This window comes from Solea solea, chromosome 15 (assembly GCF_958295425.1).
Source record: "Solea solea chromosome 15, fSolSol10.1, whole genome shotgun sequence".
Taxonomy (NCBI): domain Eukaryota; kingdom Metazoa; phylum Chordata; class Actinopteri; order Pleuronectiformes; family Soleidae; genus Solea; species Solea solea.
The window spans coordinates 12,833,086-12,847,446 of record NC_081148.1 but is presented as its reverse complement, the minus strand read 5'-3'; the positions used below and the strand labels follow the sequence as shown (position 1 = coordinate 12,847,446).

Sequence of the window (14,361 nt, the reverse complement as noted above, 5' to 3'; positions counted from 1 at the left end):
TTCTTTAATGCTTGAAACACAGTACATGTCCCTTGCAAGGTTATAATAGTTTTTAATAGTAAGTTTTAATTAGTTTTTAGAGCGGGTTGTTTTTTATAATATGGAGTATTTGCCAGGTGCAAGAGACTTCAATTTAAATGTTTATTAGGACACATGAACAACCATCCCTCAATCAAATATAACAGTCTACAAGAAAGTAACTTGAAGTGTAAAATGTGCATCATAGTGCTGAGGTTGGTGTGAAAGGTAAAAAATATAGCCAACAGACTAAAGATACACATAAACACAACATAAATAATAATAAATAACCCTCATGAGGCACATCACGTTGCTTGTGAGCCAGGGGATGAACCAACTCAACCCAATTATCTACATAACAAATGTTATGTTTAACTTTGTATTGTAAACTAAAACAAATTGAAAACATTTTGTTATGAATGAAAATACAACCTTTCAAAATTGCCGGCAGAGACTTCATATGAACCCATGTATAAAATAAATTAACTATAATAACCTCGGTCCCTTGCAATCATCAATCATCTACTGTCATCCTTTAGGAACTCTATATGTGACACAGTGAATATGTCTCCATGTTTACAGGAGCCCTGAGCATGCACATTGCACACTTGCAGTCGTTTGCTGTCACTTTGCCGAAACCCTATGTGGATTGATGTGACACAGTGAGTGTGACTGCACGTCTGAAGAATCCGTCCCGAGGCACATACCGACAAACCAGCCGTCATCGCACTTCTCCATGACACTGACGAGATCTCCCTCCCGCAGCTCCAGCTCGTCCTCGTTCTGTGGCACGTAACTGTATAAAGCCTGGAAACTGGAGCAAGGTGCAAAGATTAAATGGCGAACTTGCAAAAACGGGGGAAGGTGCTGAATGTGAAATAGGTAAAAAAAGAAATTGAAGAGTGGGGGACATGGAAGTGAAACAGAATCTTACTTACATTCCACAGTTAAGACGACTCGGCTCTGGACTGCTGCTGTGGGACTGGGGTTGCTGGGAAATGATGAGAGATTGTTTACTGGGGTGGTGGAGCAGTCTATGAACAGAGTCATGAGGGTGGTGGGACAGGGTGCTGCAGTACCTCACCGAGGTCTCAGCTATATTCAAGATCTCATTACACACTGCCTCCTAGTAGAAGTGGGTGAAGCCATCAGAGAAAAGACAAACAGCGGGCCCAATAAGAGTCCCAGAAGAGGCAGAGGAGAAGTTGAGGAGGGAACGTGAGGAGTTAGAGAAGGAGGAGGGACAAAGGGCAAGACAGGAATGTAGGTCCAGTGAGTAGGAAAGAAGAAAAGGTGGTGATCCATTAAAAGCCAGTAGAAAACAGCAAAGGAGATGATGGTGGAGCCCGTGAGGAGAGCCATGATAAGGCAAGACACCAGAGTGAGAGCATGTAGACAGGGAAAATGAAATATTAGTTCACTTCTTACAAGGTATCATTCAGGATGAACATGAAGTATTAAAGGGAAGCCGACAGGTGCAATTGAAAAGAGTAATTTGACATTTTGGGTAAAGCTCTTATTGTATTTCTTGTTGAGACTTGATTCCACTCTCATAGCTTTTCATGTAACGTGAAACTGCAGCAGCCACTAGCTTGACTTAGCACGATGAGTATGGAGGGGGGAAATAATGTAACGGCCATATGGTGGTAAAAACAAGTTTTGCCAAGTTAGTGACCTTATCATAAGGTTTATTCGAACCATCAGTGGAAAAAAAGACAGACTTTCTGTGAATGTGCTCTTATGGTTTTGACTCTCTCTCTCTCTCTCTCTTCCTGTGTGTGTGTGTGTGTGTGTGTGCGTTCAAGCAGACTCATTTTCAGTCAGCCAGACAAAAATGTGAATGAACATCTTGTCAATATCATTATTTTTTGTTGTAATAGTTACACTTCACTGATGGAAAAACACTCCTCAAAACACTCATGACTCTTCAGTACAACAGTTCATCAGCTTTCATAAAAAAGGAGATGTGCATACTGATGAGACAACAGTAGCCTGAAAATAACACAAAGTGACCTCATTTTTCAAACCTTGTTTATATTTAAAGCTCCCGTGTGTAACTTCTCTTGCCGCCTTAAGGTATTCTGGGTAATTACCAAAACACTGCTGGTGCCTCTGCGTGATATATGCCGCAGTGATCTCATACCACCCTAACACTCCTGCCTCCCAGTCGCAATAAGCATTTATGCTGTAGCTGCTGAACGTCCGGGAATGTTTGGCAGTAAAATCTACTTTTCTAGCATTGTCTGGTTTGCCCTTTTTAGCCAAACAGTTTCCAGCTGTCGGCCTTTACTTTCACAGCGTTGTTGTTGTTGTGCTTCCTCCCTGCCTCTGTCAATCTTGACATCAAACCAGTCACTTCCTGTGTGCAGTGCAGGAATGTCAAAGGCAACACAGAGAGTGTTGTGTGGAGCTGATAGGCTTAATTTGCATTGTGAAGTCATTCATATTTAAGCACTATGCACCACAGTTTTATAGTGTTGTTTTACCCCAAATGTCAAAATATTCCTTTAATGAAAGGATGTAGCACAATTATGAGACATAATGGGAGTTAAAGATGATTTGAGTCAAATGGATCTTTGAAGGTGATGGGTTACAAAGTTAATAAGTTATAATGTTAATGTCATGTTATTTTTTAATGAAGCTTCAGCAGCGATCCAAGGCAACTCTGTGGCATCTTACCGCAAACGAGTTAATGTTGTTGTTATCCTGGATGTCATAAAGCATCACGGGGCTTCTGGAGCTCCGTCCATGATGGTCAGCCTCATTCTTCATGAACTGCAACACAAAAACGTCACGTTAGCATGGGCTTTTCAGACTTGATGCGTTTCTCTAGGCGATCGTGCCTCATATCCTCTGGCTCTGAATTGTTGTCATACTTTAGAGACAGGTTAAACTTCTGGGTGGGTGGAATTTCAAACTTTGAGGCAGCTTTTGAAACAGAAGCCAACACGTGAAAGCTATAAATGTCACTGTCCAGAATACACTTCCAAACTCCAGTGGCATCCACGATATGACACCTCTGCTTAGAACAACAACATGCAACCATACGCTGAACTTTGTGCGGACAAAGTAACTTGGACTTTCAAACGGTTCCTCTTATAGTCTTTTACAGTTCGGTAATTTGATACTGAACGTTCACTGACTCACTGTAAATTGTTTGCGTGTTAGTGGAGCACACACTACAACATGCAGACCTGCAGTATTAATCAGTGTGACAAGGTACTAAAATAGCACATTCAACCGTCAAGGGGCTAAAAATCAACAAGTTAGTCACGTCTTCAGTGCTTCATCAAACTCTGTTTTAGGAAAATCAAACTGTGGCCCATAGCTCATGTTCCAGAGTGAGCCTGAGATGCAACACTGCACACCATGCAGAAGATACCTCTGCAGGGCTATTTTGCCTGCTGCCCGAGGCTGCGTGGCCCCTGTCCCTCTCTGTGCCTTCCCCCTCTGTCAACTCTTTCTCCCCCCTCAGCCAGCCCTCCAGCACTGGCCCGCTAGAGGGACTGATGCTGCGTGACAGATGGAGTGAGGGAGGGGAGAGCAGGAAGTCCTCTCCTTGAGGTGGCGTGAACGTGAGGAAGGGAGTGGTGGAGTTGGGTCTGGGTGGGTGAGGCGGGGGCAGGGGTGAGGCAGATGGGGACGCCATAGGGGAGATGTAGTATGGACTGCTGCTTATGGGAGGCACGGGACTGACAGAGAATGGTGGGGGTAGGTACTCGCCGCAGCGGTACGACACAGTGGGCAGTGGCGGCAGAGGAGGGGTGGGGGCGGCTGGAGGACTTCCTCCTCCTACAGTCAGAGAGATCCACTCAGAGGAGATAGCGTGGACCTCAGGGGACACAGAGCGGCGGGGTGAGCGAGGGAGGGGCAGAGGGGAGGTGGTGAGGCGATTACGATACAGCTTTTTAGAGCCACGAGATGAAGGAGATGGAAGGAATGAGAGAAAGAAAAGGAAATGAGAGGTGAAACAAATTCAAAAGGCTACAACTTTAAGATGGATGGGTTCTTTGTGGATTCACAGACTCAGAGCATTACAACAACAGCTTATTTGGCTCAGAGCGCTCACCTGAGGAGACGCGTTGGTGCTGCGTTGAGGCGACTGGCTGACAGGAGGGTCGCTATACTCCATGCCGTTCTTGATGCGGGGTTTTCTGTTCACTTCGACATAGGTGACGGGGAAGATGCCTTGGCGGTTGGTGCCCGAGATTTTGCCCTCATACCAGTTTTCATCGACTCTACGAATAAGCGTGATTCTCTCTCCCTGCACATGTTCAAAACAACAATAATACAAAAACAAGTTTAATTAATATTTAGTGACACGTGTATGCAGTTTAGAATTACTAAAACATTTTTACACCTCACCTTTCTGAAGGACATTTCCACCACTGTGTCCCCGTTAAAGTTGAAGCGGGCGACAGCCTCTCCATATTCCAGAACCTGAACTGGGGCACTTTTCTTTGGCTGGGCTTTTTCTGTGGGGGGAAGAAGCTTCACAAGAGCATGAATAATAAAACTGATTAAAATAAGAATTCAACTATGGCTTTGAGAGATGTCTTTAAACGTGCAGTTAAATATAACATCTAAAAATTATCTTTACAATGACAACATGTTGATCAACTATTTCTGCTGCCAGTTGTCCTTCTAGAATGTTTATTTTTGAAGACAGGAAAGTCAAAGAGCAGACACACACCTCGACATAACTGCGGGGGAAAATACCAACTCTCCCATGATGCTCTCCTTCATACCAGTTTTGATCCACCTGTCGAATGATGTACACGATGTCTCCCTTTTGAAACGGTAATTCCCTAGCAAAGTTTCAAAGACATTATACAGTTCATAAGAAATGAAAGAGAAAATGTACAAGTATGACATCACACACACTGGGATTCAGTGACACTAACATATCTGTATGAGTACAAGGGTTCACATTCTGGTAGCAGTCAATCTGTAAATCTGTCACTGTTATTCTAAACAGATATTTCCTGCGATTGTCTTTTTTGGCAGCGTTTCATCATCAGCCCCACATACTGTACAGTATAAAAAGCTAACAATCATTTACTTTGTTTGGACTGTGCATAGAAAAAGAGTGCAAACAGTAACACAGCATCAGTGTAGTAAAATGTTTCTTGGTTGTTTCCACTTACTTTAGACTTTCTGCTCTAAAGTCAAAGCGAGCCATGGCTGGAGTTCTCTGTGTAGATAAAAATAAATATGGGTGACCCTTAAGTTATTATGACAACAGCATAAATAATGGTCTTGGAAAGATTTCAAACCTTCCCCACGGCATATAAATATTCTACAAATGACAAGAATGTTGTGCTTGGTACTGACTGGGTTACTGGTTCTTTCAAGAATGAGTGAAAAAGGAGTTAAACGCTACTCAGGGTTGTTTACAGTAAGAGTGCAACTAATACCAGCAGTTTCATTACATTGTGATATACAGCTGATAAACAGTATGTGCACCGTGGAAGTACATTCTAAAGATCCATATCCATAAATATTCAGTGATACACTCCGTGACTCATGCACTGTATCTCCCTTCTATTGCTGCTCTGAATTTCATTTACTGTGGAGAGAAAGTCATCTGTGTCTACAAGGATCCTGCTGACGAGTCCCTCACCTCCGCTACAGCATGAGTCACACGCACAAACGGACAAAGCATGTGTCGTCTTTGTTCTGCTTACAGAAGGATAAGACTCGGCCCTGCATTGTACCTCTATGCCTGATTTCCTTTTCTCTGTGTTATCTGTGATGTTGAGCAGGTCCCCGAAGCGCTCGTTGGTGATGAACTGGTGGTGCGTCGGGACAATGCCTGTGTGTCGCCTCGATGCTGTGTCAGCTTCTTCCTGTTCCCGTTTCAGCCGCCGCTGCTCCTCCAAGATTTTCTGCCAGGAAACCAGATAGAAATGTTTGTCCACTCCAGATATGTGCCTCCTTTACACTTTTAATCATGTGCCACAGTGTTATAATGTCTAATATATGAATTATTAATATACAACAGTGCTCTGCGTACTGAAGCATTGTCTTAGAGATGTAATATATGAAACTTTGGCTTCATTGTTGAGAAAATTCACCTCTTTGTCCCCATGACGCCTTCGCAACACTTCATCCGGGCCCTCTCCGTGAGCTGGGGACGAGTCTGGAACAGAAACAGAAGAATTATACTGTGAAGCAGCTTCATCGTCAAGCCTCCATACAAATCAATTACAGAATTTTTTCTTTTTTATATATAAGATGATGGAATTACAGTGAACTCCTCCTTCCAATGAGGACAATAATAAAATATACAATAAATAGTGTACAACCATGCATTCTTTAAATGAACACCACAATCTCTGCAACACTAAAGCAAAAAACAAACGAACAAACAAAAAATCACACATCAAAAAAAGCCAAAAGTAACCTGCATGCATATGGGAATGAACACAGAATGACCAAACGTGTGTTCATGAGAAAAAAAAGCAGAGAGGAAAATGGGAAACCTACTGTATCTTGGCCAAAGGAAAATAAATATGACAACATGGTGTTACTAATCAACCAACCAGCATCCATTAGTTTAGTTTCATAACTTTGTTTACTTCCCACGCCAACATAGATCTTTAACTGTGTCCCAGTGAGGGCCACAGGATATAACTATCAGTGTCTTGGGGTCTGTGTCTGATGCTCCAAGTACTGGCTGACTTAAGTAAAAGAAATCATAAGAAACATCCTGACTTCTCATGGCAACAGAATGAGACACGGTAGATGTGAACAGTTTCCAAAAAAGAAATAAAATACAGACAAGGTGAGACATCAATTTGAGAGAGGGTATGCAATGTTGTATCGCAATGCCCTGCTTAAACATTACAGCTGGGATTGGAATTAAAATTACTGTTTCAATGTTGTTGCCCACATCAGTACTTAAGTACCATTATGGAATATGAAATAGAGAACAGTCCTGTTTCGTGTGCATTTATCTGTGGCTGTAATAAAAGACTTTGTGAATCAGTGTAATGCTTATGCAGACTCTAGCACTCTTGCATACAGCTCAAATATGATGTCACATGGAGATATACATTACCAAAAGCTGCCTGAACCTCCTACAGTGAAGTGTTTGTGATGCGTTTGTGGGACCATACTCATTCACAGTGAAATGGGAGAGCACCAAAAAGCACACGCAGAATGAAATGGAGGCTTCCCTGTCACTTTGTAAACACACCACACAGACTACAGATGGAGGGCGGTGGCGTCACTTTGTGGAGAAAAAGGGACACAAGGTGAAGAAAGAGTTGAGATAAATGAGTGACCACAGAGGGAGGAGAGCGGAGAGTGACAGTGGTGAGGGGATGCAAATAGCCACCTCTGAGGTGAGCTGCCAGCGGCTGCAGTAGGTTCCCATTGGTGTCCAATCTCTGCCCGTTACTCAGGCGGTCAGTGTTGCCTCCATCTCCATTACTCAGCCTCTCCAAGACCTCTCGGGAGGACAGGCGCTGAGGGATTAGAGGTCTAGGCTCAGGGGACAGACTGCTGGGCCTCTGGGGAACCATTGTGACCCTGGTGGCTAATAGGGATCGCCGGTGGGACTGCAGGTTCTTCCGTGGTTTGAAGGGAGCAGGGCCCATGAGGAAGAGGTTCCCAGGAAGCGTGGTTTTCTTCTCCAGAGGTGCCCGCTTCTCCTGTTGGGTCGTGGCCTGCTGCCTCTCGTGTCTGAGGATGGTGGTGAAGCGGGTGTAGGAGGCTGGGCAAGAGCCTTTGCATTTACTGGGTCTGAGGAGGAGCTGATGGTTCTGATGGTTGAGGTGGTGCAGGTGGTGGTGTTGGTGGTGGAGGTGGTTGTGTTGCTGAGGGGATGCTGTAAGCAGTCCTACAGGACTCTTTGATCCACTGATGCTTTGCTGGGTCAGTTCTGGGGAACTCTTACTAAGGATCTGCTCAACCTCCACCTCGGTGTTTGAGGGGGACTCGGCCCTGATGTCATGTCCCTCCACTGAGAAGGATGGAGCCTCTTCTACTCTCAAACCGTTCAGCGGGAACGCCTCCTCCTCCTCCTCCTCCTCACAACTCTTGTCCTGTCCCACCACTGGGGTGCAGGTGTCTGTCTGGGTGGTGTCTGCAACCAAAAGGGACTCAGCCGACACTGCTGATGTCATGTAGAGGTGGGTGGGGGTGTGGTCAGGGCTATGGCTATGGCTGGAGTTTAGGGTGGGCAGGGAGGAGGAACGGCTTGGAGCCGAACTGGACCGCTGAATGATTATCTCAAACTCACTGACCCGTGACAACACAGTATCCCTTGAAATGTTACCCCCGTCATCTGCCTCTAACCTTTCACCCTCCTCAGCCTTTGTCTTCTCAAATAGGGAGGTCAGGCTCCGGACGCTGCCATGGGGGCTGCAGCCAACTGAGCTGGGCCGCTGGATGTGATGCATGGTCCGGTACAGACTGGAAAACTCAGACTCACTCCTCCTGAGTGCAGGGAAAACATTCCTGAGGCCATCCACACAATCGCTGCCACAGCTAGAGTCTGAATATTGCCCACTCTGCTTTTCCTCTGCTCGAGAAAAGTCTGTGTCACATTGCCCTGTGTATATATCTTCACAGCTGTGGGCCTTTGGGTGCTTGACAGTTTTAGTCCTGCACTCCTCACTGTCACCACTGGGCGGCAGCAGCTTGGGCTTAAACTTAGAAGGCAGGATTTGAGGTATGCAGGCCTTGGCAGCAGAAAGAGGCTTCTTGCTCTTACACTGGTTACCTATTGCATTACTGGCAAGAACCGATCGACTATTTACAGAGGAGCAAGGTGAAATTATATAGCCATTCCCACCTTTATAATCCACTGGCAAGCATGCAGGACAACAGAATAAACAACATATTAGATTACAATGGTCACAGGTTCACACACACATACACACTAAAAAAGACTCAGGCACATTTCTGAAGTAAACACCCTATTCCATCAAGAGGAAGCAGACTTGATGCACTGAGCATCAAGTAACAGATGACTGTTGTACTAACAGAATAGCACTGCAATGAAGAATTATGCTTTGTAAAAATGAAACATGGCGGAATTTACTAACAGAAGCCAGTATTATCATTATCACTGTAAATGGCAACAAAACAAGTGAAACATAAATGATTAAAACAGCTATATGCCATGAAATGTGATGGTGGGCACTTTATAGGGATTCTTCACTGGCTGCAGCAACACTACAAGTTTTAAACAGAAAACATATTTAAATGATGGTCTGTTTTTGCTGCATATGCAGGAGGAGGAGAATAAATATATGCATAGTATAGTGTATCTAATAGTGTATTAAATGTATAGAAATTAGACAGAACTGCACTGCCATTAATTCATGCACTGCTCCCCCAAAAAACAAATATATTCTAGACTCAACTTGACCATAAAACCCTCTCAGAAATACTCCTGTCGGGCCCTTGCTACAGTCAGTTCTTGGCTATAGTACGCGTGTGACAGCACTGCAGATGGAACTGGGAAATGACACAAGACTTTCACACGCTGTGAAACACTTGTGTAGCATGAATGAGCCATCTGTCCCAATCATATCTGCTATGAAAACACACAAGTAAACCAGATATTTTATACATTTTAGACATTTGGCAATTAAGGGAAAAAAACTCAAATAGGCTCAGCTATTTGAAAAAAACATATTTTTCTTTTTCAAGGGCACAAGACCGAAACACATGACGAACTGTTTGGTTTCTGGCATTTGTTGTTGGTTAGGGCTTTTCAACACTAACAGTGCAGTGAACAGTAAGTTACTCTGATGATCAAGGTAGTGCCTCTAGCAGTAGGTTAATAAAAGATCATGCTAGTCAGTTGACCCGAGTGCCATATCCATTTACCACATTCATAATCCAAAATTTCAACTGGATAAAAGTTATTTTGATATAAATTTGTGATTGCTGATACAGTATATACACATCATGTTCAGTATATATCAACTTTAAATCTGAGTGGAACCTGTCTGAAGAGACAAATGCTTTGTGTTTCCAGATGTAATGTACTGATGACATATAATGGGTCACACTCTCCTTCAGCGTCTCTCTCCCTGGCCATAAGCGCGGGCATTCCAGCCCTGACCCCACACTGACAGCTGACTTCCTCATACCAGCCCACCCTCTGTGTCCCTCCTGTTTATCTCACCCCTGTGTAGCTGGGTTGTGAAGAGCAGAGCGTGGTTTTTTATCTTGCTCGTCCCTTCTCATCCCTCCCTGTTCTGGCCCTCCACTCCCTGGTGCTAGAACGCTCTGGAGACTTGCCCTAAGCCTGCCTAGCGACTGGTGGATCACAACTGGAGCAAGAGGGGGGAAAATCCCCAAGGTTAGCTTCCATCGACTTAGCAAGACAAACTCACTCCCACCAAGAGTTTTCCAAAGCAGATGGCCAGCACACGTTTGATGAAAACACCCATGGCATCAATAATAAATCAAAAGGTATTGAGGGAATGAATGCTGCATGGTGATTGGCCAATACTGTTAGGTCTGGGTTCAAAGAAAATACGTGGATTCCAACAGAAACGGAAACGGAAACACATGAATCTCTGTCTGACACGTTAACACCAGTGTCTGTAACTCATTGGTTCTGTCTCAGCAGGAGACGAGGCCTTTAATGACCCACAGTGTTGTTAAGCCTCACATCCAAATACACAAACATACTGTACAGTACACACACCTACTGTTTTACTGGTGAAATATATATATAAAGTGGCTACTATCCTACCTTTAGAGGAGGAAGAGCTGCCATGGCGCTTGTTTAAGGCCCGTAGACCTTGTAAAGGTATGTCGCCGCCCTCCAGGACACTCTTGTAAACATGACGGTCGCATTCTGGAGCCGTAGGCTCACTTGTGGGTGATTCTCTGTCCTTCTCCACCTCGCTGTGTCCAGACTTACTCGAGGAGCTAAAGAGCAGTGGGAGGAACGCAGACAGTTGATTTAACACGGTTGAATTCTTTCAGCAGAGTTGTGTTAAGTTTTTATAATTAACTGAGTCACACAAAATTAGATAATGAGCCATCATGTGGTTCTTATTTAGCATATCTCGGGGTAATTCCTGTCTTTGCAGACTTGTGGGAGACAAAATAATTAGAGACAGATTCAGACAAAGTTGAGACAGAAATGGCAGAATTTATATGTTGATGTTAAGTGAAGGCATTGACTTTCACACATACTGTATCTTGACAGTGCAGATAGGCCAGTAGGTCTGTTTTCTATAAATATTCTTGGAACATTCCCACATGGTGCATCAACCCCTGCTATGCACCTGTACAATGCTCAGGTTTACGCTCATGTGAGTACAGACAAACATGGTCATTAAACTGACAGTGAGAGACAAATGGATTATCCAAAAAATGTGTTTAACATTTGCAGTGCAGCTGAGAATGAGTTTCAGTTTTTACAACTGTATGAATAAAATACTTTTCTTTCATTTCTGTTAGTCTTAGAGAAAAAATATGCACTTCTCTGACTGTAGTGAACCATGGAAATTAAGTTGGTTCTGGGTTTCTTACAAAAATTCACAGAGATGGGAAGTGTGCAAGAGAATCTCTTGTTGAAGTAAGTTTTAGCACACTGCCTAAGAGGGAAACAGTGATAGTGCTTTAATTCAGGTTGAGGCAAATGATTGAGTGTGCAATACCGTTACAAGGTTATAAAGCAAACTATTCTACTGTGAGACTTCCAACATATCATTTTGCTTTTTCAGCTTTCTCTGTCATTCTCAACGAAAATAACTATTATGCACTAACAGTGGGCCAAATACCATTCACATTGACTTGCTGTTCATTCATTTATCCAATAACACGGCACAGACACATAGGGCTTTGCATTTGGCAGATATTGTTGGCCCTTCAACATGTCACCAATTTCAAACAGACCTCAGAGGAAAAAAACATCCTGTCTCACACATATGTGTCTTTAAAGGAAGTCAGTTTATGACAGACTGAGGGAGTGGACCTTCACCACTACTTCTCCAGGAGTCTTATTTCTTTCAAATGTAACAACAAATCAACTCATTAAAAATTGGACCCGGAATCGTTTCTTGAGTATTTGGCCATAATGAGATAATGACTGTAGCAGATGGAAAGTTCTGAGCAGAAATGGAGGGAGAAGTTTATTTTCCCTTTAGTGTGAGACAGGTCTGGCTCAGCCCTAAATTCCTTGAATTTTACAACACAAACAAAAATAGACAATGTCAAGCTCAGCAGACAAAAAAACTAAAGTGATTAACAGCTTGGTGAGATCTGACTTTGTCTTAAGCATGATCCTTCATAATCCCGCTGCCGGTCATAGTTCTGTACGCACACACAGGAGATAACGGTTTTTAAGTTATGCAGCAGCTGAGTGAGTTCCCTCTATCCAAGTGACATCCAGGTTGCTCTCTTTAAATAAATCACCACATAGGAGCCATGTGTCCACACTACAACCACTGACCCCCCCTTCTAAAAGCACCATGAGACACACACAGAGGACACACTGTTCTGGTAGCTCTTTGCCTTATTAACTGGATCTCCTCAGGAAGCAGGAGTCCCCCTGCTGTAGGCGGGAGAGCTCTACAGGGTGGAGAAATCCCTCACTGACATTTATTTTTACAACAAACCTCGGATTATCAACTACATTCTGAAAGAAGAAGGGTTAAAACACAAGTACCAAAAAACAGGAAAGAAACACAAACTTACTACTGCTGCAGGTCGGAGGCTGTTTCCAGGGGACTGAAAGAGGGGGTACTCTGCAACAAACCAAACAAAGAAGTCATTGATAAATCCACAGGAAGGTTCCCTCCAGCTAGAACAGAGGCAGGAGCATTAGCTATGGCCAGATTCTCTCCTCTTTCCCTCTCTGTCGTTCACTCGCCGCTCTGGGTTTCTTTCTTGAGCACCCAGGGTTCTTAGTTCCTTTTGACTGGGCTTGGCATGGAGGAGTAAGCGTGTGTTTTGGCCTGCATGCAAGTTGGAGAAAACAAGCGGCAGTGAGGAGAGTGGAGGGGTTTGGGGGTGGGGGGTGGGCGTGCATTGGTCAGGGGGCGCCCATGCAGGGAGGGGGCTGTCACAGACTCAGCCAATGGGCTGCTGTCTTGCTGTGAAGCTGTCTCTTTTGTCTGGTATTGAGTCACTCTCATTACCACTGGACCAGACCAGGGACAATTAACCAGCTGGTGGTGCAAGTAGGCCGAATTACACACACACACACACACATACACATACAAACACACTCACTCGCAGCAGTGTAAACAGTAAAACATATTCACTTAAGATACACAACTATAACAATGTTATAAATACAAAGAACAAAAAGAAAAAGGCAGGAATACATTAAGTGTGAGCACAAAGTGAGTACAAAAATGACTGTAAGAGTAAAGTTATTTAGTATTTTCCTTCAAAACACATGGGCAGTGTGACACAGTGTGAGAGCACCCACTTATACACTCTGAATGGTTTCGAGCCAACTAAAATTAGCTCACTGTTTCTGTTGCTTTGCTCCTTTCGGACGTCACAGCAGGTAAAAATAACAGACGTGACATGGGCACTATGAATAAGAGAGCAAGTGTTGTTTGCAAATACGATTGCACAATTCTCATCCCGAGCTAGCCCAGCCCTGCAGTTAATACCACATCCACTCCCCCCATACCTCCGCTTCCCACACCAATGTCCAGACAAGGAGCATTCTCAACAGTTCATTTGCCACAACATGCTTTAGTTGCTGGGGGAGGACTATCATTAATAACCTTTCAGCATAAATGCCTATCTTTATCAGAAGAGAACTTCAGGCTGGTGATCTATTTATAAAGTCGAATGTTCCATGTTGACATGGAGAACACACCAGCGTCAATTAATAATCTGCAGATCTTCCTTGTGCCCTAGGTGTTGTATCCCCCACAAGTCTGATGTCAGTTGGGGAAGATAATGTCCTCGGACACCCCGGGTAATTGATGCATGAATGGAAAGTAAACAGGAAACAAACATGGGTGGCTTATCTGACGTAGAGAACTGGAATTTTAATCTGGCTATGAACAAGATGCTTAATTGGTGTCACTCCATGTGAACTGCTCTTTGTGTAAAAGGGAAAAGCTTTTCAATTTCCAGCACACATCATTTAACATCACATCACTCTGAGGAAGTTGCACAACTTCTTTATTTCATCCATCAAAGGGCGAAGCGGAGAGTGTAAAAGAGAGATGCTTAAACGGATATGACTTGTCCAATAAACACACACAGAGAGCATAAAAGTGCTCGTTTGAAACATTAATGGTGTGAAATGTCTGAATAAGGACACAAGCGGATGCCTCGGTGAGTCAGTGGAACACCTATGACTATGTTTCTGCAGAATTTCATGTGCGTGTTTCC

At 43.8% G+C, this 14,361-nt stretch overlaps 1 protein-coding gene across 9 annotated transcripts in view; it reads right to left on the bottom strand.

The window, feature by feature from the left end:
• Positions 1-14,361, bottom strand: part of LOC131473571 (sorbin and SH3 domain-containing protein 1) — a 40,859-nt gene that overhangs the window by 3,328 nt on the left and 23,170 nt on the right. For 4 of the 9 annotated variants that reach the window (XM_058650857.1, XM_058650854.1, XM_058650853.1 and 1 more), the window contains 13 exons: positions 12,697-12,746; positions 10,742-10,920; positions 7,361-8,833; positions 6,096-6,160; positions 5,736-5,906; positions 5,166-5,212; positions 4,712-4,826; positions 4,384-4,509; positions 4,088-4,282; positions 3,401-3,922; positions 2,698-2,793; positions 957-1,144; positions 726-832 (listed from right to left, as the gene is read on the bottom strand). In XM_058650857.1, coding sequence (XP_058506840.1) covers positions 726-832; positions 957-1,144; positions 2,698-2,793; positions 3,401-3,922; positions 4,088-4,282; positions 4,384-4,509; positions 4,712-4,826; positions 5,166-5,212; positions 5,736-5,906; positions 6,096-6,160; positions 7,361-8,833; positions 10,742-10,920; positions 12,697-12,746 — 3,334 coding nt within the window. The remainder of the gene's footprint in view (positions 1-725; positions 833-956; positions 1,145-2,697; positions 2,794-3,400; positions 3,923-4,087; positions 4,283-4,383; positions 4,510-4,711; positions 4,827-5,165; positions 5,213-5,735; positions 5,907-6,095; positions 6,161-7,360; positions 8,834-10,741; positions 10,921-12,696; positions 12,747-14,361) is intronic. The other 5 variants (XM_058650855.1, XM_058650856.1, XM_058650858.1 and 2 more) reach the window with 5 other exon arrangements.